This window comes from Musa acuminata, chromosome BXJ2-3, assembly GCF_036884655.1.
Source record: "Musa acuminata AAA Group cultivar baxijiao chromosome BXJ2-3, Cavendish_Baxijiao_AAA, whole genome shotgun sequence".
Classification (NCBI taxonomy): Eukaryota; Viridiplantae; Streptophyta; class Magnoliopsida; order Zingiberales; family Musaceae; genus Musa; species Musa acuminata.
The window spans coordinates 33,222,659-33,248,304 of NC_088340.1; the positions used below are offsets into that span (position 1 = coordinate 33,222,659).

The following is a 25,646-nucleotide window of genomic DNA, read 5'->3' on the forward strand; positions in this document are numbered from 1 at the left end:
TTTTGTGTATGTATTCATGTTATGTTGTCAATGCATTACGCCACTGTATCCGCTTCTGACAAGCTGTCATCTCTTTGAAAGGCCTGACGGACTTGTGTCTGTGGTCCGTCAGAAAGGCAACGAGATCTGGAAACACTTGCAAGCTTTCAGACAGAGACGCTGACATACTTTCAGTGCCCCCACCCCTCCCTCCCACTTCTAAATCTCTGTCCTACGTTTAACAATCTGTCTCCCATTTCTTTGTTAATCAGATTTGCGTCAGCAAATGCTTGGAACCTGGATATGTGAAGGCTGTCTACTCCAACACCGGAGAAGACAGCAGGAAATGGGGGCCTGTCATGTCGTAAGATGCTCGCTTAGCTATAGGTGGCTGCCCAGGGGGTGGTGTCGGGAGTCTTGGAGAGCTGGAATCAATCTGCAGTGATCTCTGTAGGCCTCCCATCTGCTGCAGAGTGCAGTTCCCGTGGAGTGAGACCCACCGGTCTCTGTTCCTTAAAACCTGTTTGGATTTGTTAGTGTGTCATCTTTGCCGAGAATGATTGACCTCTTTGTCATGGCCTCGAAGACAGACTCCATTTCACGTTTCCATGATTCACCCTGACATGAATCTCCACTTTGCTGAGTGTATCGTGTTCTTTGTTCCATCGGAAACAAGCAGAGAAATGTTGGATGCTCGAGCGCATGCATAGCACAAACTTTAAGAATGATCACGGTAATATATCACAGAATTAGATTATTAGATCTGAGAGATCTTGGCTTCCTTAAGAAGCACAAAGTAGAAGAAGATTCAATGCATAATGCATGAGCTTTTTATAACCGAGCTAATTATAGGGAGTAATACTCGAAACATTGTATCAGTATCCTTTGCACGTCCTCTTCCTCTGTGTCTTCCATAGCTGAGCACTAATGGCCGGGGCCTTTGGGATTTGGCCCGGACGCCAATCTAGCCATCAGGCACGCAGCCGTCGTCGTCGTCGTCGTCTTCGGATCAGAATCTGCAGCCACCAAACTCTCAGGCCACTCGACCACACGCCTCGCACCGTCGACGCCGCCTGTGCTCACAGCGACGGCCGCAACGAGGACGACGAGCAACACTGCGACTGCTCTGTTCGACTCCATCGGGGCTGGAGGCAGCTCAAACACAGTCGACGCACGCGACACGGTCGGTTTAAGTAGGTTCTGCGAACGTGACCTCCTCGAGCTCGGCGATCGTGCCGCCCGAAAAGCCGGCGGCTCGGCTTTTGGTGCGTGGAAGTGAGCACAGCGTTTATGGTGGCTGATGCGATGAAGGAAGCTATGCATGAGGGTCGAGACGAGGAAGTGGGCACACCGAGGTGTTCATGGCCACTGCTTTAAGTCAGAATAATACTGGCGAAGAAGATGAGCGTCATCAGCATACGGATTTCGAGGTGATCGCCATGTGAGGATCCATGAAGAGTGCTTTTGAGATCGATAAGCAAGCTTGATAGGCGGGAATGCTGCTTTCATGCAGTGATTGGTGCAAGTAATGAGAGGGATCATAGGATTTTAGTTGGTTTGGTCGTTGGTATCATCGGCTCAATTAACGACACAGTTATAATCTTTGTTTAAGAGGACAAATCTTAGTATCACATGTCTCGATCTTACGATAAATTGTTGTTAAGATCTTTAAGCTGACGGACACATTAATATCATTTTTTACTTTATCAATTAAAGAAACAATAGAAATGATAGCTTTAAACTATCGTTTCTTCCATTGATTAGGCTAAATTGCATACAAATACAAATACAATGATTTTATTAGTGATCAAGCGAACATTCATGGAATCTCGATCATTCACTACTTGTTCCTCGAAGGTTTTCTGTGGGCAATTTGCAAGGAGAATAAAAGGACAATAATTTGATTGATGCATCTAATGGGAATTGATTGGAGACTTAAAATTTTGATTGACACAGCAAATGTAACAGTACATCATCAATTAGATTAAATGATTCAATGAGAAACACCCCAAAAGAAGACAACAATTAATGTCTTTTTTCACCATCGTTAATTAGTTGAGGAAGGAGAAGAAGCTGATGCTTCATCCATCTCCATGGTTGAGTACTTGGAAGTAAGAAGATATCCGCGAGCTGCCGCCATAAACCGCTCCACCTCTTTCTTTTGCTGCAGCCATGGTAAGACAGATCAACATGTATAAATCATCAGTTGATGAGCGACATCTAGCAACTATATCATCATGTTTCTTTTTTTCTTTTTTGGTCAGCAAAATACGAAATGAAAAGGACCATTGGACTTGTTCATGCTGCCTTAATTGATGAGTTAGGTTAAGTGATGATGCTTATCACAGTTTGGTGAGTATGCATGCAGGGAGAAGTCATCGAACAAAGTTTGTAGCTGTGTCTTCACATCACTCATATGTAAACGGATTTAAAAGATGGGAGAGTAGATGAACAGAGGCACACCTCATCAGTGGCTCCAGACCTTATTCTGGACTGCAAAATGCACCACTTCTTAAAATTTACACCTGATGAATGCCATCGATTGAAAAACGATACACCAACAACTAGAGACAAACATGAAAGATTCAAGAACACGAATGCAATAAAACAAAAGGAAAGCAATACCAATTCGTATATCCATCGAACAGGAACTCTGGGTGGTTGTTCTCAATGTCCATCTGGTGTGGATCTGCAGCAAATTGTAGCGTTAACCAAATAAGATCTTTTGTGCCCTGATATGAGTTTCTCACATCATATATTATTAAGATATATAAGATCACTGTCAACAGATTAATCAAGTTGTACACAGTTTGTTATCAGTATATTATTAAGTACCTCAAAGCAGGAACCAAAAGGAACATCATGAGCTTGCTGCACTGTCTCATAAACCTAATAAATAGAAAATTGTAGGTAAACTTATATTAGGGAAAACTATGAAAGTTTAAATATTTATAAAGTATAAATGAAAGTGTTGGGACCATACCAAGGTTGCCTTGTCACTTGAAAGAACAGCATGTTGCCACTCTGTGACGGCTGTATCTGGAGGGCACAATGGACTGTGACATGGCGACCTGAATGTTAGTTCACGGACCAAACCATCATAATCATCTGCAATCTGCCACTTGCCCGACTGGGAACACAAGTATTAAAATTGTTGCATTCTCCTTAAGGAATATGACATATGCTGAATGCTAAAATACAATTTAGAACACAACTAACATCGATGAGATTTACATTATAATCATTCAAAAAATACAATTCCTGATAAATTAATCACCCCCAAGCTACCGTACCATCCTACCAAAATGCAGCCACATGAGATCAACTAAAAGGTGATATACAAATTCACAAAGGGTCCATTTGGATCTCTGGAATACAAAGCTTACTTAAGAAGGATACAGTCCAGATGCTCTTGGGAAGCAACCTGTCTATTGTTGAGATCTAATCTGAAACAACCTGTCTATTGTTAAGATCTAATCTCTTGGATCATGAAAAAAACAATGAAATTTATTTGTTATCTAGAACTTCAAAAATGAGATTGTAGCACAAACTGGTTTTCTCATTCATTAACGGTGAACTGTTCCTAGGTGAAGTGATCACAGAGGAAGATGATACATCAGAAAGTTCATCTGATCATTTATAAAAATGAATCTTTTTTTTCTGTGAATGTCAATCAATTGGGACAGATGAATTTTTAAATTCTTCATGATAGCCAACAATATACACCTAAATACCCTCAAGTTATAGGTACTATGTTAGGTTACCAAATATGAAACTCATGCAAGATCAATTATGGACTAAACTCATTGGTCCAAGAAGTTAAAGAGAGATGGAAAATCATCATCCTCATGCCCTCTGATCATTAACCCTTATAAGTGGTTGTGGGAGAAAGTACTTGCATGATTCAGCCGCTTCCCCTACACACCCTAGAACCAAACATATGGCATTTTAGTTGCTAATTGTCCGACTATAATTGAGTTGGACAAAATCAGTTAAATTATAATCCGATTGGATTGAAGGGATTTTACACTACTGCAGCAGTATTAAATCCAACAAAAACAGAAAAACTTTTAGTATTGATTCGTCTATGACACAATATGTATTGAGTAATGCATTGTACACTACTTATGACATGTATTAGGAAGTGCATGTATTGAACCATTCAGTGACTGAACCAATTTGACACAGAAAACAGAAAAGAATGGAAAAAAAATATCGCCATTGACAAAAAAACAACCATAAGCTCCATTCTGCAATGTATTTTCTGGATGCAATGTTTGTTGCATGTCAGTCTCATCTTTGAAAACCAGAATGGGCCTGTCATAGACACCTGCTGATCAAGACGGGATGGTAACCTCACTAATTATATGAAACAGTGATAAAGCTGCAAACCACAATTTGAAAAACCATCCAGACTGGTATGAACTGGATGGTAAATATTGGTATGATGGGAAACCAGGAAGCCTGCCTGCCCGATACCTTTCCTCAGCTCCTCTCATCTTCCTCCTTTCTTCCCCCTCTCCCCTTCCTGGTGCTCACCGCGCTATGCCATTGTACCATTTGTCAATATACCAGACCCAAACCGGTCTGGTCAGCAAACAGTATGGGGTCCAATATCATATTTTAAAACCATGCTATAAATGTAAATGCCAAGGCTTTAATAAACTAATATTTAAATAGGAAATATATCCCCATCACAGGCAGAGGTTGGACAAATTGAATCGGCTTCAATCAGCTTTGAATGATTTCTAGTTACCACGCAACTGAGGGTAGAGATTGCACATAGATATAAACACTTACACTAATATTAGTATCATTTTTTGCTGCCAGGAACTCTTCAATAAACTTTGAATCATCACTTAACAACAAAGTAAAGAACTGCTTGGCTGTACATGGGAAAATATCCTGGAAAATTGGATGCATTGTCAATTCTAAATTATATTCATCATAAAAATAAAAATAAAATAAAGTTAACTTATGCTTACATTGACAGAGCAAAATAGAGCCTTCTCGTTGATGAAAGCTTGTAATCTTTTAGTCTTGGCTATATTTCCTTTAATACTTTTTATTTGCTTTGTATCATTGTAGACAGAACTGCTGCATGCACGCAATGCTGATTGCATCCTCTCCTAGGTTCAAATAATGCAGTCAAGGTAAGCGTTAAATTTTTTTTGTGTCTCAATCATGAACCATAAAGCATGGTTTAAAATAAAAGTCAGAGTCCAAGATATATGAACATATCACTCGTGAACAACAAAACTTGTTTAGAAACTAGAAAGTACTGGTCGAATTAGTAATTACCAGTCTAGTTACTAATGGAATTACACTGGTTTATGTTTTTTTCTGATGGTACATGGCAATACAGGTTACTATACTGCTCAATATCTCATTATGTACTGGTATAATAGGGTTGTCAACACCGGTATTTAAAAGATGAAACCTTGCTAGACAGGCTTATAACTATATGTATAAGCATAAGGAAAACTCGCCATATTTGCTGCAAGAATCATAGGGGATGTAAGCCATGTCAAAATGCCATTTTCCAAATAAGCATACCAATAATCACATATTTACCAAGTGAACAAAGGCCTTTTTATAATAGTGGCGATACATTCAAGTTAAATGAGAAACTGAAGAAAAAGCTTTAGATGTTTCATAAATCTTCATAATATGGTTTGCAAACCATAGCCCTGAATCAGATCTCTAGTTTGCCTATTTTAACAGTGAAATGATGTAATTTACATGTCTACTTGGTTAATTACAAGCCCCTGGATAGAGGTCCAGACTGTTGGACCACGAGTATCAACTGACCGCATCTGATCCAACAGTGAATATATACATCCTTATCAACTTGATGTAAAGCAAGGGATGAAAATGGAAAGCTTGATCCTCTTAGTTGTTTCTTTGTCATTTTTGTCAATACCTACCTAGATGGACCATATTAGACAATCTTCAATTCTTGATAATAATTGATTGTTTATTCATATTTTCTCCTCTCCTTTATATGTCTTTCACCAAACATCATAGTAAAATATTTGCTAAGTAAACCAGCTCAATTTTGTGATATCAAACTTCTTTTTTTTTTTGTCATTCTGTAATTGTTCTGACTTTTGATGGAAATCAGATGAAGATGAAAAAATCAAAACTTTTTCATGCACTTTTCTAAAAGAAAACAGCCTATATTGATTAAATAAATTGTCATAGACACATTATTTATAATTAGGAGAAATCAAGAACCTTATCATAGCAATTACATATCATCCAACTCCTGATTTTGACATTTTATGTTTGTACTTAATCTATAAAATATAATGTTTCATATCAGCCAGTCTCTTTTCCTAAGCAAGCAATAAGAACATCCTCCTCTTGAAAGAGGTATTCAAGTCCTACTAAAATAAAGCACTTATATTTCTCATTATTTTTAAAGACAATTTTGAGAGATCTATAGAGCCCCATTTAGGATCAATTTAGTGTCCAAAAGCTCTGATATCATTGTAGTATAAGTTAGACTAGTTATTTTCTTATTAACAATGGTATTTGGGGAATTGTATAATACAGGATTCATGGCATGCAAAATTATTTTCTCTAGTCTTATGATCATAAGCCCTTGTTTATTCCTATGTTGTTTACAAATACAGAAGGATGAGTAAACTAATATAGATACACATCCTATAATATCATGACTCATCACAATTTGAATTATCAATATTGTTCCCTCTCTTTCCTCTCTATCTCTGTTCTATTTCCCCCTTCTCTCTTTTCTCTTTCTCAATTTTCTCCTGAGTCTTCCCATGGAGATTAGAAGGTGCCTGACAGAAGGTTATAACTCCTATAATTGTATTTCTTTTATCACCATAGATGGGAGTTGATAGCTTGAAATGGATATTTTGCCAATGGTTAATTTTTTGCAAATAAACAACTGTCTGTACTATCCTTCACTGTTACTGAATGCCTCAAAAAAGTTAGAAAATATATAAAGAAATGTGAAAACAGTTAACAATAAAATATGCAAGAAGACATGAAGCAAGGAGTATAAATTAAACAGAGGAGACATACAGACCTTCTCAGCATCCAATCGTGCTCGGTATAGTTTTATGGTATGCCATAGAGCTCTTATTGAATGGTTCCTATTCCAAAATGATGCAAATTTGTATCTGACTCGACCTGAAAATGGCCAAACAAATGCTTAGTTTAAGGCTAACTGTAAAACCATGGTATCTTCTTAATCAACCACAGGGTCGCATGAGATGGTTTTTTCTATTTTTCTATTCGAGTTGTAGAACATATATGAAGGAAGATGGTTTAAGGCAATGAATGACATAGGCCCTCATAAGAGAAGATCTTATTATGGTGCAAGGTAAGTAAATTAAGACAATGCATGACATGGCCTCTTAAGAGAAATATAGGGAATCTAAAATGAATTGAGTATTTATTGTGTTACGTCTACATATATAAAACATAAACCAAGTACCCATGGTCAATAGCTATGTAATAACCAATTGCTTTCATTCAAGTTTCCAGCTTAAACAATTTATATATATTGTACAATTATTCTAAAATATTTTACTCCAATTATCATTTTGACAACAAAAACAAGTTGTTAATTCTTGGAATCAATATAATTTTCAGTTTTTACTGAATTAGGATATTCTCATAAATACTAACATATTAAATTGAGACGTCTAGAAACAAATGTCTTACCATCTGGACCTTTTAAAGGAGGCACACCATGTCCGCCAGAACCCATCTGGAGAATTATTGTAATTGCAGGATTAATACAAGCATGTTGGCTCCTTTTGATCTGTACTTCTAACACCGGAAAGCAATTTGACACAAAATTATAAATATAGAAAACTTTATGCATTGAAGAACCAGAAAAGAGATCAAATATAGCAAAATATGATCAACATATATCATTTATATCACAAAAGTATTTAAGCATTTTAAAGTTGATTATTCTATATAATTTAGGATACTGTAAGAGTAACCAGCAAAGAGTGCACATAAAGCAGAGTATAATCAACATACCACATATATATCACCAAAGGGAATAACCACCTGGAAAAGTTGACGTCAAGTGATTTTTCAGAATCTATGAAAAATTAATATACAGAAAACATTAATAAAATATGAGCAGTGAGAGTACTAAAATGAGAACATTGATATATTTCTTGAAGGCTTAATCAATGTGGTTAGGTTATTCAAATGTAAGCCAAAATAATTTTAAGAACAGGGGATGAGATATCATAGCATCAAGATTGACTAAGCCCAAAAATATGAAATCAGTATACCACCACCCACCTCATATATATATGTACATATATACATACATACAAACACACACACACACACACACACATACATATGTACATATATATATAACATAATAATCTGCCTAATATATATACATAATATATATGTATGTATGTATATCTATGTATGTGTATGTATGTATGTATATATATACATATGTATATATACATATATATACATGCATATAAAGTTATTTCTGCCTAACTAGATGATTATAACATACAAAGTTATTTCTTTCTTCAATAGTAACCTAATCAATGTGGTTAGGTTATTCAAAGGTAAGCCAAAATAATTTTAAGACCAGGGGATGAGATATCATAGCATCAAGATTGATTACACCCCTTATCAAAATATGAAATCGGTATACCAAACCACCCACCTCATATAGAGTACAAGCTAAAATTAAAAAAATTGATCCACCATAAGTTTAGTGAAGTATGTAACTAATTGGATGTAAATTAATTTCATGCAAACAAAGAGAATTTTCATGGTGGTAAGCAAAAGCTTTGCTATAGGGTATTTTATTTATCTCAAATGAACAAAAATAAAAATTATGTAAACTTAATAATCTGTCTAACTAGATGATTATAACATTGAAAGTTATTTCTTTCTTTAGCAGAAATTGATATTTTATTTCTTTAGCAGAAATTGACAGTTTGACTTGGGAACTTATAGTAAACAAATATAAGAAATATCCTTTTTCTTACCAATAGAGATCACATTCTATTTGCTTAAAAAAAACCAAATTAAGTATAGCTTAAGAATATGACCAAGTTCAATGTTTTCATGAATGCAAGAAATAAGCATGCCCATGAGAAAAATTAGTGTAATTTGCTTAAGTGAAGAATCAGCAATACCTTTCTTCCTCCATATGACTAGAATTATTTTCTCCTGTGCAATAATTAAACTAAATATGTTGTATCAAGTCACACTCTTTAGATTAATTTATTTGTAGAAAAGGCATTATTATAATTTAATGAAGTTTGTGACTAAACCTAAGAATCAAAATTCATTATAAACCAAGGGCATGTGTTATAAAGAAGAAAAAGTAAATTCCTCCCTGCAATCACAACAATGATAGGACTGATCTTTCTCAAAGGAGATGATTGATTCATTAGTGAGTTCTTTATATTTATATCCTCAATCCAAAATCTTATACTGCATGTCGGTTAGCAATAATGAGTAGTCTTCTCGACCTGAAAAGTAAACTTATCAATTAGTAGTTTCTAGTTTCTGTGTACACTTGGGTGACATGTGACTATGTCATTCAATAATTCATCAGGAGCATTGCACTATCACCATTATTCATAGATTTTTATAATCAATAACAACAAAAGAGTATCAACTTAAAACTGTACTAACTGACTGCATCAAGTTTTTGAGTTTAAAGAACAATGTAAAGAATATAGGTAGCCTATTGACAATCATAGACTACAATGTTTCCATCAACAAAATTATCCAAAAAAGGAAAATATCTAAGCCAAGGGATTACCAGACCTTCATTTGTTTAGAGAAAACATTAGAATGGAAGCAAATGTGCCACGCAGAGACATACATGCGCCCATGGTACAAAAATGATCTTTCAAGAGCACATGAATAACTGTGGCAAATAACCTGGAAAGAAACTGTTGCTTCAATATAATAACTAAATTAGGTCTTAAAATTCTGAAAAATTTAATGTCATTCAAAAAAATATTTTTTTTATTGAAGTAGAGAAAGTTGCCTCATCTGAAGGTAGTTTAAATATGGTCTGCAGAGGCCCAGGTTTCTGATGAATTTCTGATGACAACCTTCTGCGTGCATCTGCTATGATAAAACTACTAAATGACCTAAAGAACAAATAATGCATTATATTTAGAATGATTCAATCTAATAAAATTTATTGATAGAGAACTCTTACTCATAGAAATTTCAGATTGTATTAGCATTACAATCAACTATGAAAAGAAAGTCCAAATTGCAAATTGAAAAGAATGCATATAACTTGTGCTTGTGAACACAGATAAACACAAGATGATGCAGCATTCAGGATTCCGAAGCAAACAAGCGAATTCAACTTATGTTGTGTTAATATGCATAAAACATTCAAGAACAAATCATAAAATATAGTTGGACAATTCACTCAGGAAAAAGTTGTCCAAGATGAGTTCATCATACAGAAAAAAAACCATGTTAGAAGAGAACTAATATATAATAGTATAACTACTACTAACAGTGAATAAAAATAAAAAAAAGGTTCACAACGAGAACAAATTACAAGCCATTAAAGAAAAATATTACCTTGAGAAAACTGCAGGTAGTTTAAATGAACTAATATGCAGACAGACCTAGAAAAGAAAATGTATAACAATTACAAGAGCACAGTTAAGAGTTTCATGAGGATAATAGAAACTGAAAATATACTCATTTTACCTCTGCCAACGTGCTATCCAAAGTGTACCAGCTTGCCCCAGTATAGCCTTCTTCTACTGAAACAACCAAAGACCCAAGGACTGTGGATTTTCGTACTACATCCCAGTCATAAAATGTTATACTGATCTGAAATCAAAGTCGCAATAGAAAAAATTACCATGGAAAACACCAAATATCATAAAAGTTCATGAGTCTAGAGGACCTTTTTGTATTACATTATACATGGACATTATGTTTGGTACATGAATTATACCTCCATATCAATGATTAAATGAAGCTACTCTCTTGGAGTGTATGAAGCCTTGGTAAATCTAGAAAATGTTAGATATTGAAGAAAATGAATTTATGTTGAGACAACAACCATTAAGACCTGAGAATAGTAAAAGACTTCGTCAATGGCATTGCTTTCTATCATATGTTAATTCAAGAAAGTATGTCCTTCTTTAGCAATTTATGTCGGCACTTATTTTGATTATATTGAATATACAATATAAATGAAGTAAATCCAATTTAGACCATCAAGTTGTCATGGCATGTCACATGCCACGTGCTAGCATATCAAAATAGTGTTATTAGTTACTTTAGAGGTCATTTATTACATGTCAAAAAAAGGTGTAAAGAGAAAATTTTTTAGTTTTCAATATGTGCAACAATACTGAAAAAACTTCAATGAATTGTAGCAAGAAATAAGATTTTTGAAATGAAGAACTGACCTGAATAGGGAGCTTATCTACAAAGAAATTGAATTCTTCTCCCCATAAAGGGTCTCTTGAGCTGGGTATCATTGAGCTGCATTAGCAATGCAAATGGTACTTAAATAGTGCAACATTTCATCTGCACACTAACCATGTGCAAGAAAGAAAAGTAGATTTTATTTGAAGTACAACTTTTGTTAGAGGTATTTGGATAAGTTAATTATCCTTGAGATTTGCATTGTAAAAAAGCGAAGATTTAAAAATCTCGATCCAATGCTGGTCCCTACAGTTGGTCAGACCAGTACAAAATACATATATATTGAGTGATAAACAATCTAGTATCACCAAAAAGATAATAAAATAAATATATATATCAATATCGATTTATATGGTCCAATATAGTCCTTGGTTGAACTAGTAAATATCAATTGATACATACAAGTCCAACTGATGTATAAAACCTTGGTGGAAGAAACTATCACAAGTATCCAAGTCCAAGGTTTCAAATATGGATCAAACCGACCCATACTATTAATTTCAAGCAGCACAAATTGGTAGTTGAAAACAAATTATTAAAATTGATATCAGACTAATATTTATCTGTCTCTAAGTCAAACATAAATGAAAAAACTACGTCAGTCATTTACTTAAATTGATTCAAGTAAGAAATTACAATCTACATAGACTATTCATAAGATAATATTGCATGGAAGTTAAGACCATCTTATCATACTTAGACACAAGGTTCGCCGTACCGTACCGGCGTCTCGACCCAGGCTCGGTATGGTACGGTACTGGTGTACTGGGCGGTACATCAGGGCGTACCGAGCGGTACATCCTGGTGTACCGAACAATTTTATACTTTTTCATACTGTAGCAGTGCTACAGTATAATACTGTAGCAATGTAGCGGTATCGGGCGGTCTGCGTACCGGGAACCTGTCGGACCGGTACGTACCGCCCGATACGGGCGGTACGCTTCGGTATGGCAGACCTTGCTTAGACGAACCATTATTACAGCAAGGCAATTGTTATTTCAATGGCTTAAGAGCTTCTTATCTTCTTCATTAGTTAGAAAAGAACCCATCGTATGCAAGGTTAAAAAGAAAAGCAGCAAATTGACCTTTCAATGACATTTTTTGTCTCCAAGGAATTTGAAAACTATGGTTGTTCCTCCTCCTCTCTGTTTTACTTTGTTTCCTTGGTAGAGATTTATAGGAATCCAACTTACAAAAGCATAGACTAAGGTTAAATTCATGTAAATCTAGCCTAGTTTTGAGCAGACTTTTAAGCCTAGATCCATACAAGTTGACCTAAATAACATAGATTGGCCTGTATCATCCATGTACATACTGTACATCCAACAGGCATCACAAGGCTTGTACCATTCAGCACAAGGCCTTTACCGCTCAGTATGCCCAGAACAGGGGACAGTTTCTTTTTTTTTGTCTTTTAAGTATTTTTTTAGGTTTTTCTGTCAATCGGTATGTATCAGTGTCTCGACACAGTACACTGATATGGACCATCACAGTATCGATCCAAGTCCTAACCAATACAGTATAGGTATGCGAAACTACGAACCTTGAATAAAATAATATGACAATATTGAATCATAAAATAATAATAATCTCAAGTCTCAATTCATCATGTTTCAAGCATCTAGTTCCAAGATGAGTCACCAAGCTTACAGTTAAAGCTATTAAGGCAAAATATTAAGTTTCAAAACTAATTATCAAGTTCCAAGCAACTAAGTTTTAGGGTATTGTTAATTAATATTGTTTTGTAACTTGTGTATCCTTGTAAATTGAGACCAGTAATTAGGTTACTGTGAGCTAAATTGATTAATTAGGTATATGGTGACTGAGATATTTAACAAACAAATCATCTATTTAAGGAGGAAAGGAAGCTTGGGAGGAAATTTTGAATTCGGTAAATAAATCCTTGTAATTGAGTATCGAGGTCTTAGTTATTCAAAGAAAAAAGAGAGTTCTTTTTTGCCTTATCCTAAATACTCACTCACCCTCATCTTATTGTTTCATACCAGCAAGCATCTGAGTCTACAGTCTCCAGTGAGTATGAGGTTCATAGGAAACAATGTGGATACAATATCAATTATTAATTATTTTGTTATAAACTTGGGCTCATGTCTATCTAATTCCAATGGACCAAAATCGGCTTTTCACCATATGTATGTGCTGACATAGCATGTTGGTATGCTGGTATAGACCGGACCCATATCAACGTAGCCATGGATCGGCACTATTCTGGTACTCAAAATTATGTTTCTTAAATATTTTGTTGCCATAAGTGAGGCCAAGAGTTCATTAGAGACAATACTGTAAACTTAAACACTTAAAATGGGATGGTAGAATATGTAGATTAAAGTGCCTTAGCAACCATTATCAAGCAAAGACCAGAGCACCAAAGATCTAGATGCTTAACAAAAAACGTTATTGAGATAAGTTAATTACATAATAGATGTAGATCCAAACAACTTTGTCAGAACATTATCAGGAAGGAGCATGAATGCACTTACCTATACCGGGTTTGTCCGCCACAACTAATTATTGCGTAAGAATCTGATGTGCCATCCAGGTTTGCACCAATTAGGTTCTTGGCCGCCAGTAGTTCCAACTTAAGTACAAACATATTTAGACAATTGTATCTAGTACGGAAAATAAAAAGAGATGCATAACCTGTTTTCAAGTACTATTTGTCCAATAATGTTTTTCTTAAAACTGTAGAGCAAATTGTTCTACTCAAGTATTGTTATCCCAATAACTAGTGCAAACCTAACTAGAATTACCTTGACAAGATATGGAGAAGTGCCAAGCAAGTCTTCATTTGATGGACATTTCTACATAATGAGTGAATTAATGTCAAAAAAATGGAAAGACCATTTTGTATAATGCAAAACCAGAATATCAACTGTTTCTTCAAAATAATCTAAAGGCATTTCTCCTAGTCATGGTACATTGAAACAAGTCATTTCCTTCTGGCTCCATATTCTTTTATACCATCAGCCAAACCAAACATATGAAGAGATCATATAACTGAAAATTGAAATGACGAGAACGAAAAATTGTAACTTCCATGTTGGCTAGTATACTTTTTTTTTTTTGAAGTTTTTTAAAAATAGAAAGTGAAGAACTTTCCAAGACCCGATTTGACTCAAACCTAGAAATTCCAGAAGAATAAACATAATTCTTTGAGTCCGACCTCCTCCTTGTCCTCGGATTCAAGAACAATCTCCCTATTCGCTGCTGTTATTTCACTCCTACAGCGAGGCCAATCGAGCTCGCTTCCTTTGGAGGAGGAGGTAGAGCTCTCCCAAAAGATGAGGTAAGCCGCGATCAAGAGGATTGCAGAGGAGACCGCCACTTCAACCTCCCACCACGAGGGGAAGAGAACGTCTACCAGCATCTGCAATGGGAGAATGACCGATATCTGGGACTTGGAGATCGAGATGGAGTTTTCTAGGGATTTGGAGCTCGGATTTGCTTCCGTTGGTTGCTCCAAAACGGGAGAGAGATTTATACGACCGTCGCGGGAAGTAAAAGGGCCAAACATCGGCGAAATGCCCCCGTCGAACTAAGAACTAACAAAAACGCCACTGAGCGCGCATGGGGAAGACACGTTCTGCTTGACTTCCGCGTTCCCTTCATTTTAACATGCACCGGTCGTTTAACCAATAGAGTTTGAAGACGTGTGAGCTCATAGCATCGAGAAAGGCAAAGTCTACATAAATCTTGCGGAGTACATAACCGTTTTGATGTCCGGGAGGCTTCGAAACCACTTGTCCAACTCTCTCGAAACGTACCCACGGGAAATCCTTCGAGGGCCCCATCTTTTGGACCACTCGCGATGGAGTCAGGGTTAGCGGGTACGGCGGATGGGGTTCGGAAGAGTAATGATCGGAAACGGTGGGAGGAGCCGAAAGGAGGACGAGGAAAAGATGGCGGACGGCATTGCAGTGGCTCCGGCATGGCGTCGTCGCTGTAAAGCCACTGCGTTCATGATTTCTATTGCATGTGGGATTCCATTTGAAAGTACAGTGATGTCTTCATAAGCATATCTTTCTCAGCATGCATCACACAGAAAGCTAAAACATATTATATGATTGTGCCGGCGATCGAACAGACCTTTCAGTCTTCTTCCTCTTAACCAAAGAAAACAATGTAATAAACAGATTCTACTAGCTAACTGTTCTCTCTCATTTATCAGGGTGACTTGCAAGAGAAGCGTCTTCTACTCGCCGACCTGAAGTCAGGTCACTGTCAACTAAGCAAGGAGCAGAGTGGCACGCGAGGTGAGGTTGCAGGAGATAATAATGTTGCTGTGTCCTGGAGACCATATGATGCCGATGCTTGATGAGAAGAAGAAAGAGGAAAAGCTAAGCCATGAAACATCTGTGTTTGTCCAACCCTTTGTTGACCAAGCAATCCTGAGAGTTCAGCTTGGATCCACTGAAGTTACTCTCAGTGATCAGTCCATCTCTTGCCTAAGCTTTTGCTTAGTTATAGCTCGACCACATCAAGAACAAAGTTTAACATGAAGTTTATCTTATCATTACCAAGCTCTAACATGAACAAAGTTTATCTTGGAGGGACCAGATTTATATCAGTCAAGCTTTCACTGTTTGTTCATGAACTCGAGGTGATGGTGTGGAAGAGTGATGGAGGTCATAATTCCATGGAGATCTGTCACAAAACCTTCATCAGCAAAGTCTAATGGAATTCTAATCAGCTCGTACCTATCTAAAGGCAGCCTCTTCGTGCTGGAGATTGCCTTTGATCCCCTTGATTTGAAATTACAATAAGATTTTTCAAAATACCTATTGCAAAATCTCACAAATCAAATTTTTCATGAGGGAAAATGTAAAAGAAAAAAATAATTACCTTAAAATTGATCTGTTTTATTGTAATGTAACTAAATATCTTTCCAAAAATTCCCTTCAATATTTAAATAATTCATGAAAAATAAATGATCTAAAGGAACACAAACGCCATATTTCCACTAGTCTCACAAAGTCAAAATTTGTTAGTCAAAATTGGAACAAGTCAACACAAGGTCGCTGGTTCTGAGTCGTTGCCATGGTCAACCAAATGTGACCGTGGGCAAGCATCAAGGCACATGGAAGACCATGTGCCATCGGACCACCAGATCCCACCACGTGTTCCCCATGATGACCTCGTCAAGGGGACCACGAAACGCAAGCGGCACACGCTCATCAGTGCACCACTACACCCATCAAGGCAGCGATCACCAAAAGGTCCAATCATCCAACGGCTACAATCGACGGCTATCTGATCCGTCAATTCGTAGATGGGACGGTCGACATACCGCCGTACATCTGATCCGTTATGTAACGACGGAAGCCCGTGGCCGTTTTCCTTCCGCTCTCCTTTCATTTTCTTTGTCGTTATGTCGATGGATGGCTTCAGCTCCTACTCACGTTCACAGCTCCCTCCTCTTCGGATCCCTTAATTCTGCCAGCCGCCACGAATTTGTGTGAGTTATACTTCTGAATCGTTGCATCCTTCAAGGATTTGTCTCTCTTTAGGTGGATTTGTGGTTGGATCCCCTTTTTGGGTACAGATTTTGTGGATTTGAGGTACGGAGTAGGGTTTCTCGGTGAATGGATTTGGTAAAGCAGTGGTTTTCTGTACTTTGTTGTATTGGTCGCTTGATTTCGGTTTAGAGCGACCGGGAAACGGTGTTCTTTTCTTGGATGGTATCTAGGGTTCGGCAATGATAGTAAGTGAAAACCTATTTTCTAGTGGTTTTTCACTTCACAAGGTTGGATTTTGCTGAATTCCTTACTTAGTGTAGGCAGTTGATAGTGTGAGTGTTGAGATTGGGGGTGGCAAACTAAAGGGGGGCTTCAACCGTATGGTTTCATTAACCGAGTATTCGAGAGAGCAATGAACACAAAATTGGCATAGTCGTTGTTTTTTATTTTTTTCATCAGAAAGCTCACTATTTGTATATCTGTTTGGGTGTCCAGTTGTATTAGTTTTTTATTCCGTATTAATTTTGATGCAGCTTAGAACTAGTACATTTTATGATGTTCTCTTGATACTCTAGCTACTGTGTTCCGCTTTTGGCAGGGATTTATGCGATGGCTGATACACAATCAGTTGCTACACTTATTGATTTTGCAACTTCAAAGATACAACAATTGCAACAGGCATTTTCCGAACTTGAGAGTCATAGTGCCATATCCTTGAATTTGAAATGGAAAGAACTTGAAGAACATTTTCATGGACTTGAGAAGTCTCTAAAAAAAAGGTTTGACAGATTGGAAGATCAGGAAAAGGAATATGTTATAAAGGTTACAGAAGCCCAGGAGATGCTGGAGAAGCGGGAGGCTGATGTTGTGGCTAAGGAGCTTGCATCCTTGGAACGATTGCAGGAGAAAAGAGATGCAGCTCTATCTTCTTTGTTTGATAAATATAAAACCTCTTCCCCAGAACCAATTTGTGAGGGTGTCAGCAATGGCATGGCTGATCCTGTTATAAAAGAAAACTTTGATGTTGCAGCTGCCAAATCTGGCTCAGAAGATATATATACTATGGAAAATGCAAATGCTTACACTGAGCCTTCTTCAGGACTGATGAAACTGTGTGAAGAAATGGATGCAGAAGGGCTTCACAAGTTTATTTCAGATAATCGTAAGAACTTGAGCTCTATACGTGAGGAAGTTCCGGTAGCATTAAGAAGTGCAGTCAATCCTTTTATATTAGTATTAGATTCCTTGAAGGGCTTCTATGCTGGAGAAATTCTAGGATCAAATGGCAAAAAAGATGGGAACCTTTTGGGCCTGCGAAGGACTTGTCTCATGTTAATGGAATCTCTTGAACAACTTTTGGCAGATTCCCTTTCTGATGAACAGATACTTACTTCAGATATTAAAGAAAAAGCAAAGGTGATAGCTAAAGAATGGAAGCCAAAATTAGATCATCTTGACATTGAAGCTAGCAGTGGAAACTCATTGGAATCACATGCATTTCTTCAGCTTTTGGCTACTTTTGATATTTCTTCAGAGTTTGATCAAGATGAAATCTGCACACTTATTCCAGCTGTTACACGGCGCCGTCAAACTGTTGACTTGTGTCGTTCACTCGGCCTGTCACATAAAATGCCAGGTTGGCAGTACGTTAATTTGACCATATTGAAAATCCATTTACATGTCTAGAAATCGGATAATTCTTTTTCTTGCAGATGGCATTTCTGTTTTGAACATTTTATTGTTCCTCTCTGCAGTGGTATGCATTATTCGCAGTTTTCTTTGATGAAAAGTATGTTTAGTTATGAATTATGATTGCCATAAAGATATCATCACTGTGATGCTGTAGCAAATGATTTTACTAAAACAGTGTTCAGGAAGACAATAGAAAGCATGAACAACTGGTCTCAGCATGCAATGGTTTATATTTCTTCCTTTTTCCCAATTTGGGACCATGACCTCCAGCATGCAGTTTTTCGTTAAAGTAATCCAATTGATTTGTGATATCCTATTGTTGATGTACTCTTAATTTGGAAATTTGCAAGTATCGATACCTTATTGTTCTGAATCATACGCTTGGCCCCTAAGTTGTTCTTTCCAGAGCCTGCTTTTTCCAGCATGCTTTTGCGACCACTTGAAGTAATAAGTGATCTTATAAATTTTCACCGTCCATCTGCTACTTTTAATCAACTAGTGCACTATATATTATTTACAATAAGGAGTAGAATTTGTGATTTACCCTATATTGCAGTTTGCCTGACTTTTTGTTGTGTGTTTGAAAGGCAATTATTTTAGGACGTGACTAGACTAGCTGTTCAAAGTCCATACATGATATCTTAATTATGTAAGGTCTTAACCTGTCTGAAATTTTTCTTGCTTATAAAGGTGATTATGAGTTCTTTGTTTTAAGTTTTGATTTTGGTAAATATATGCTTGGAAAATCTTTTAAATAGTCATTGCAATGGATTGTTAGGATTGTGATTTAACTCCAATTTGATTATTTACTATTTAGAAACTGATTTGTAATATCTCTTCCCCTGCTTATTAATTTTCAGGCTTTCATAGTGAGCATTTGTAATGGTTTGATTTGAATGTCTTATTGCATAATTTTCACAAGTTCTTTTAAAATTTCCCTCATGCCAATTACTTTTCAGTCTCCTTTGTCGCATCCTACTGTTGGAGAGTATTGAATATGTAGTAATACAATAATTACCTGATAGATCTATGATTCATTATTTAAGTCTATGCATGTCTTTTTGTTTCATATATACTGACTGAAACTGTTGATTCCTAGGTTTGATCAATGTTCTACTTGATAGTGGGAGGGAAATTGAGGCCATTAATCTCGCATATGCATTCAAACTAACAGAACAATTTGCACCAGTGCCATTACTTAAATCATATTTGAAGGAGGCAAAAAAGGTGTCACAAGTCAAAGCTGGAAGCATGTCTCCTGGTGCACAGGTTTGTCTTCACTAGCTTGATACATTTTCTTTTGTTCACCCATCTATATTGCCATCTGCATCTTCTCTTATATCTAGTGGTGACTACCATTTATTACCTATTTATTTTTCTAGACTGTTATATATTCATCAAATAGTTTAATAGAAACTAGTTTCATTTGGTATTAACAGCCAGTGCAAGGATTTGTGTGTGAGATCATAAACATTGTAAGAGGGAAGGAACGGGCAGAGGAAGAGATAGATGACAAAGATTGGTATCGAGAGAGGGATGGCTGGTGGTGCATTTTTTGTTAGGGCTAGAGTTAATTTTGTGTTGCTTTCTAGTGATAAATTATGTATGCACTAATATGATTGGATCAGACTTGATTGACACCTGGCTTGATTGTAAAATGGGTTGTCGGATCAGTTTGATATTCCAGTTCTTGAATCATAAACTTGATCCATAGCTGGTTTGGACTGGGATCAGATCTCATAAGAATCTATATATTTTACAGCCCTATTTTAAATTGGAGCTTTGTCATTGTTACTCACATGATTGAAGGCCTTGGAAGATGGATCTGCAACAAGCTTCCACTGGTTAAGCTTCTACAGCCAATGGAGATAAGAACTTGTTACAAAGGCATCTTCCTTTTGTATCTTCCCTTTCTTCACCTTTCGATCCCACTAGCATGCTTGTGTCGACAGGCAGCATGCCAGACAGATTGATGGCATGTTTTTGGCAATACAATCAGTTGGCACCTGGGAAGCACGGGCACGTCAACTTGTTGGACATATCCATGTCGGACACACGTCGAACACGGATATATCGCCGACACAGCTAGACACGTGTCTTTATTTATTTATTCTTTTTTATTTGGGATATATTGTATCTGTGTTGAATACTTCTCCTACGCCCTTCCCCTTCCTCATGTGATGCTCGTGTGCGGCGTTGAGTTGCATGGGCTTCACGTGAGGATGGGGAAGCATGGAATCGAGGGAAATCAAGCCCACTTATATATGTTGTCCATGGTAAGGTTGAAGCCACCGTTGTGCGCACCATGACTTGTCGATGACCTCACCCTTGTTAGTGACTTCACCATCACTTGCACATGACTCGTGCGGTCGTGTTGTCGGCGACCTCACCCTCGTCGACGATCGCATGAGCACCTGTCGCGCAACCCATGTGGTCGTGCCCTCGATGACTCGTTGACGACTTTACCAGCACCCACACAACCATGCCCTCGACGGTCTATCGACAACCTCACCCTTGTTAGCGACTTCACCAGCATCGTCACATGACCCGCGCGGTCATGCCCTCGACGACCCGCCATCGGCAGCCTCGCTTGTGGGTTTCCATCAGCATCCCTCTTGTCGATCCATCACCTGGCACATATGCAAACAGCAAACACCACAACCTCAACCGCGGAAAGCCTTCTCTCTATTTCTTTATAGTATTTTATTTAAGGAGTTGATCACCTTTTATATTCCCTAAATTACAATGTCACCTAACTATATTGATGATAAATGAGGTTATTGTCTCTTATTAGTAATAAGTCCTGTATAAAATTTATAACAGAATTAAAGTAAATTATGTGGATATATGCTAATAATTTATTAAAAAATACCAAATGTACTATAAAATTTAAATTTAAATACTATAAAACTCATATTAATCAAATATTGTATATATTAAAAATACATGTGTTCTTGTCGTGTCCATATCCTAATTTTTTAAAAAATTATGATGTGTTGTCGTGTCCATGTCTATGCTGCTTAGGTTGGCACATCTGATATATGAAAGGGTTTTTTTTTTATCAATAATACTGCAGGAATGTGCTTATATGGGAGTTCAAAATGGAGCATCTCATTGCTAGAGTTGGGTTCTCACCGTTACACTTTCCAAAGCTCACATTTCATCAATCTAAATAGTTTCTGATAGGTGAATTATGTCTTCAAATTATGTCATCAGACTACATGAGCAATAAATCTTCAAATTGATCTATTAATCAGAGATGAATTATGTCTCACTTATTAGTTTTTCTCTTTTCATACTCTTTTTCTGCTCCCTGTGATTGGTGACAGTTATTTAATGACCTTGGAGTAATTATCAACTTAAGATGTCCTTAGGCTTCTTCACCTGAGTCTTTGCTAGTGTTCTTTTGGCGGCAAATATGAGCAAATATTTACAATATAATTGAACATAAATAGGTTTCATGTAAGTTTGAATAGATAGGTAATCCAGTGGATTGTAATTAAATTTTGAGAATACACATGATATCTGGTCACGGGGTGTCACCAGAAAAGTCTCGTGTATCTTGAATTTGATTTATATCACCTGATGTTTTCTTCAGAATCTACTGGTTTTTTCTTTTTTTGGCAGTCATTTCTGATCAAAGGTACATCTGTGACTTTCTTCTTGTGGAGGTTTTAAGTACCTCAAATGTATGTAGTTTTAGCTGGTCTTAGATAACATTTCTTTTAGATATCTATATGTTTTGGCTGTCGTGTTGCATTAGCTATTTTTCTTGTTGTCTTTGAAGTAAACTAAGGATCACTTTGCTGTGTACCAATATAGTATATGATAGCATGCTGATGAGGATTCAAGTAGAAATTACCAAACTATAGTGGTATATGCTAGTCTGACCTGTAAACTGACCATGTCGATAAAATACTGACAATATGATATCTCAAGCAGTATACCATGGTATACCATACCGTATTAACACCACTAACGGATAGTTATTCATTTCAAATATTTTGCCTTTCCACACATCCATTTTTGCTGACATGCATAATAAGCATGGATGGGTACAATGTTTTTGTTCTGGTAATAAGGTTCTTGCTTAAAACCTCCCCAAATTACTGTTTTATATCAAAAAGCACTTAAATCACAATGTAAGGCAGTTCGATTGAAATTTGTAAGCTCTAGATAATACCATGTATCACATAGCATTATTTTCTGATATCTCAATTAATTAAAAATGTTGTTAACTATTTCTATGATTACAAGATCATGATGTTTTTAGGTAGCTACAGCATAAATTGTGTTATTTCACTGTCTTTTGGTCCTTTGAAAAGCATTAGTAACAAACAAATTAAAAGATTGTATCTTCTGGGATATTATTTAATCGCTGTTAGTAATAGAAAAACCCATTATCCATGGTAACATGTGCAATGGGTCAATATAATATTTTTTTTATTACTATAACTAATATTTTAGGTGAATCTTCATGGCTGCACCTGATAGGCAGTTTGAGAATATTAAGATTCTATAGTATGTAGAGATGATAATATTGTCATCAGCTATACAATATGAATTTGATCTACTCAAAGATAGTTCTTTTCTTTTGAAAAGGTAGAAAACTCAAAAGCAATACATTATCTAGGATTCTATATCCATTCTTGACTTATATAAAATTCAAGATAAATATTCAATTTTAATCATGAATTATGTTGATATTTTATTAATTTTTGTGTGGCAACTAAGGGTTTAATCCATCTTACTTTATTAATGGGCATTAGCTCTATGTTTAAACAAAACAATGTTACCAGTCTACCAGATATAGGATTTGCTTTTCCCTTCTTAACTTTGATGTCTTTTCTCCTTATTTCTGAACTCAATGATATATGACATATGTGCCTTGGATGGGTTTGTCTTGCTAGCTTGGTAAGAGGACAAAAGAGAGATAAATTTGTCATAGCCAGTCATGTGTACCTATGGCAGTCCCATGACCAGTCACAATGTAAAATGGTATTTTTAGAGTTCTTTTTATGGTTTGCTCATTGGTTGCATGAACTGCATTGTACAAAAGTTAAATGTCCTACGTTCCAAGCGGTCTTTAAGGTACGACCTTCTCGCCTTTAAGGTGCATTGGTAATATCTGGTCCAGCATGTGGGCATCTATTTACTTTAGAAGGGTGCTTGTTTGGCTTATTTGAAATGTCATCAGCTTTAATTATTAAGTTGAGAATTTTTTTTACTTAATTTCTGGGTCAAATTTTAGCATTAATGCATATTATGTAGTTAATTTTCTCGTCTAACTATGTCTCGAGGATTGCATCCCAGTAATATGTTTGTTTGACATGCCAATTAGATGGAATAATTAGTTCCCTTTTGAAACTGATTCTATGGCCAGCTATTATTTTCTGTCACAGCTCACTATTGTGATGTAGAACAACTGTTGTTTGGACATATGATAGGATGAAGCATTTATGTGGCCAGAATTATCTATAATTGAAATACCAAATCCGGGAAAACATGAGTCGTTGGTATATATGATCAACTGCTCCAATTTTCTGAAACTGCAAAATTTTGTGTTTTGCTTGACAACTTGTATGCATCACATATCCACATATTTAACAAACACTATTGTAATCTTGCTACTGCTCCAATTTTCTTTTACTGTCTAACCTGTAACTTGCGATTGTTTGTGTCACAAGTCTTTTTTGATTATTTCAGAATGAAATAAATGAACGTGAACTATCTGCCCTTAAAGCTGTCATCAAGTGCATCGAGGAACACAAACTTGAGGAGCAATACCCTGTCGATCCACTTCAGAAGCGTATCCTCCAGCTAGAAAAAGCAAAGGCTGACAAGAGGAGGGCTGCTGAAGCTGCAAAGCCGCAATCCAAGAGACCCCGAGCCACTGGCAGCGTTTACACTCCTCGAATTACCAGCATGCCTGACAAAAGCTTCTACCGTGCCCCTCCTGAGAGATTCGCGTACCCGTACGATAGGCAGTATGTCTACCCAGCTGAAGCTCACCATCCTACACTGATGGGTTCTGCTCCATACACCATCTCCTCTCCACACACCACGTACTATGGAAATGGCTACCAGGTCCAGTACCAGACTGCCTACCTGCACTAATGGAGAAGGCTAGTGATCATGATCTCCTCTTAACTACTAGCTTTTTAACCCATCGGGGTACTTCCAATATGTTAATTAACTAAATCTGCATAACCAAAAGATTAGCCTGTTAATCGCGCTAAGTGGTTGCCCACCTTCTAGTGGTGGAAGCTTATGTGTTGTTTATCCTTTTTGACTGAATGACACAAACTCTTCTAATGCCCAGTTTGATCCTATGTTCAAGTTCTTAAAACAATTTTGTCTTCTATGCTTCTGTGTTTTGATTTATACTTCCAAGAGCTGTTGGTCTAATGCTTATGATTTTATTGGTTGCTTTCTGGCTTTTCAACATTGATTACTCATAAGGTTTCCTCAAGTGCATGTGGGACATTGGTTTCTTCTTGATTCACTAATTATCAAAAGTTACTTTGCCTTAACAGTTCATTAAAATTTTCTCCTCAACATTGATGTCAATACATGTTGTGCTCCTTTGCCTCTGCAGTCCCTTCTTTCTGTTTCACCTCAAGCGGTGGCACCCAAGATTTGCTAATCAGGTCAGTCAGTATTTATCGGTTCGACTTTTTAATCAAGACTTTTTAATCATGTTTAACGGCGGCAGTCGCCTCGCCTCCTCTTCTTTCTTTCACTTCATGGTCTGATCATGAGCTGACACGAATTCGACAATCGAAACTGCAAACCTTTGGTTGCGACCGATACTTGTGCTATATTCGACAACCGAAACTACAAACATTTGGTTGCGACCGATACTTGTGCTATATTCGACAACCGAAACTACAAACATTTGGTTGCGACCAATGCTTGTGCTAGAGTCTACTCAAGTATATTGGAATGGTGAAGCTTGTTGGAAGCCTCATGTCACGTAAGGCAACCCAGTCTATACGTTGCAACCAAGCTCTCACAAAACTTTCTTGCTGGATCAAAGGAAAT

General features: G+C 36.8%; 2 protein-coding genes across 4 annotated transcripts; one reads left to right on the forward strand and one right to left on the reverse strand.

Moving 5' to 3' along the window:
- Positions 1 to 1,893: 1,893 nt before the first annotated feature.
- LOC135607774 (BAG-associated GRAM protein 1-like) lies at positions 1,894 to 14,939 on the reverse strand. Of its 2 annotated transcripts, none has more exons than XM_065099834.1 (18): positions 14,618 to 14,939; positions 14,205 to 14,255; positions 13,935 to 14,032; positions 11,418 to 11,493; positions 10,705 to 10,830; positions 10,573 to 10,619; positions 10,016 to 10,121; positions 9,790 to 9,906; positions 8,008 to 8,037; positions 7,681 to 7,780; positions 7,040 to 7,143; positions 4,965 to 5,108; positions 4,780 to 4,884; positions 2,963 to 3,109; positions 2,815 to 2,868; positions 2,605 to 2,668; positions 2,443 to 2,504; positions 1,894 to 2,143 (listed from the first exon to the last, which is right to left on the reverse strand). In XM_065099834.1, the coding sequence occupies exons 1-18, from the start codon at positions 14,819 to 14,821 to the stop codon at positions 2,027 to 2,029; spliced, it is 1,752 nt and encodes a 583-aa protein (XP_064955906.1). In that variant the 5' UTR covers positions 14,822 to 14,939; the 3' UTR covers positions 1,894 to 2,026. The 2 variants fall into 2 exon arrangements, with proteins under 2 accessions (XP_064955906.1, XP_064955907.1); XM_065099835.1 differs by having other exon boundaries at positions 14,576 to 14,701.
- Positions 14,940 to 16,787: 1,848 nt separating this feature from the next.
- Positions 16,788 to 24,966, forward strand: LOC103978502 (FRIGIDA-like protein 3). Of its 2 annotated transcripts, none has more exons than XM_009394317.3 (4): positions 16,788 to 16,909; positions 17,509 to 18,546; positions 19,702 to 19,871; positions 24,309 to 24,966. In XM_009394317.3, the coding sequence occupies exons 2-4, from the start codon at positions 17,520 to 17,522 to the stop codon at positions 24,717 to 24,719; spliced, it is 1,608 nt and encodes a 535-aa protein (XP_009392592.2). In that variant the 5' UTR covers positions 16,788 to 16,909; positions 17,509 to 17,519; the 3' UTR covers positions 24,720 to 24,966. The 2 variants fall into 2 exon arrangements, with proteins under 2 accessions (XP_009392592.2, XP_064955908.1); XM_065099836.1 differs by having other exon boundaries at positions 16,868 to 17,012.
- The last annotated feature ends 680 nt before the right edge of the window (positions 24,967 to 25,646 follow it).

What these genes read in the sequence shown, in the direction of transcription:
- LOC103978502 (XM_009394317.3), top strand. Translation starts at nt 17,520, where the DNA reads ATGGCTGATACACAATCAGTTGCTACACTTATTGATTTTGCAACTTCA. An exon ending in CCTGTCACATAAAATGCCAG is followed by an intron (nt 18,547 to 19,701) that starts GTTGGCAGTACG and finishes GTTGATTCCTAG; the next exon opens with GTTTGATCAATGTTCTACTT. An exon ending in GCATGTCTCCTGGTGCACAG is followed by an intron (nt 19,872 to 24,308) that starts GTTTGTCTTCAC and finishes TGATTATTTCAG; the next exon opens with AATGAAATAAATGAACGTGA.
- LOC135607774 (XM_065099834.1), bottom strand. Translation starts at nt 14,821, where the DNA reads ATGCTGGTAGACGTTCTCTTCCCCTCGTGGTGGGAGGTTGAAGTGGCG. An exon ending in TTTTCTCTAAACAAATGAAG is followed by an intron (nt 8,038 to 9,789) that starts GTCTGGTAATCC and finishes CAACTTTTCCAG; the next exon opens with GTGGTTATTCCCTTTGGTGA. An exon ending in TTCGATGGATATACGAATTG is followed by an intron (nt 2,505 to 2,604) that starts GTATTGCTTTCC and finishes GGCATTCATCAG; the next exon opens with GTGTAAATTTTAAGAAGTGG.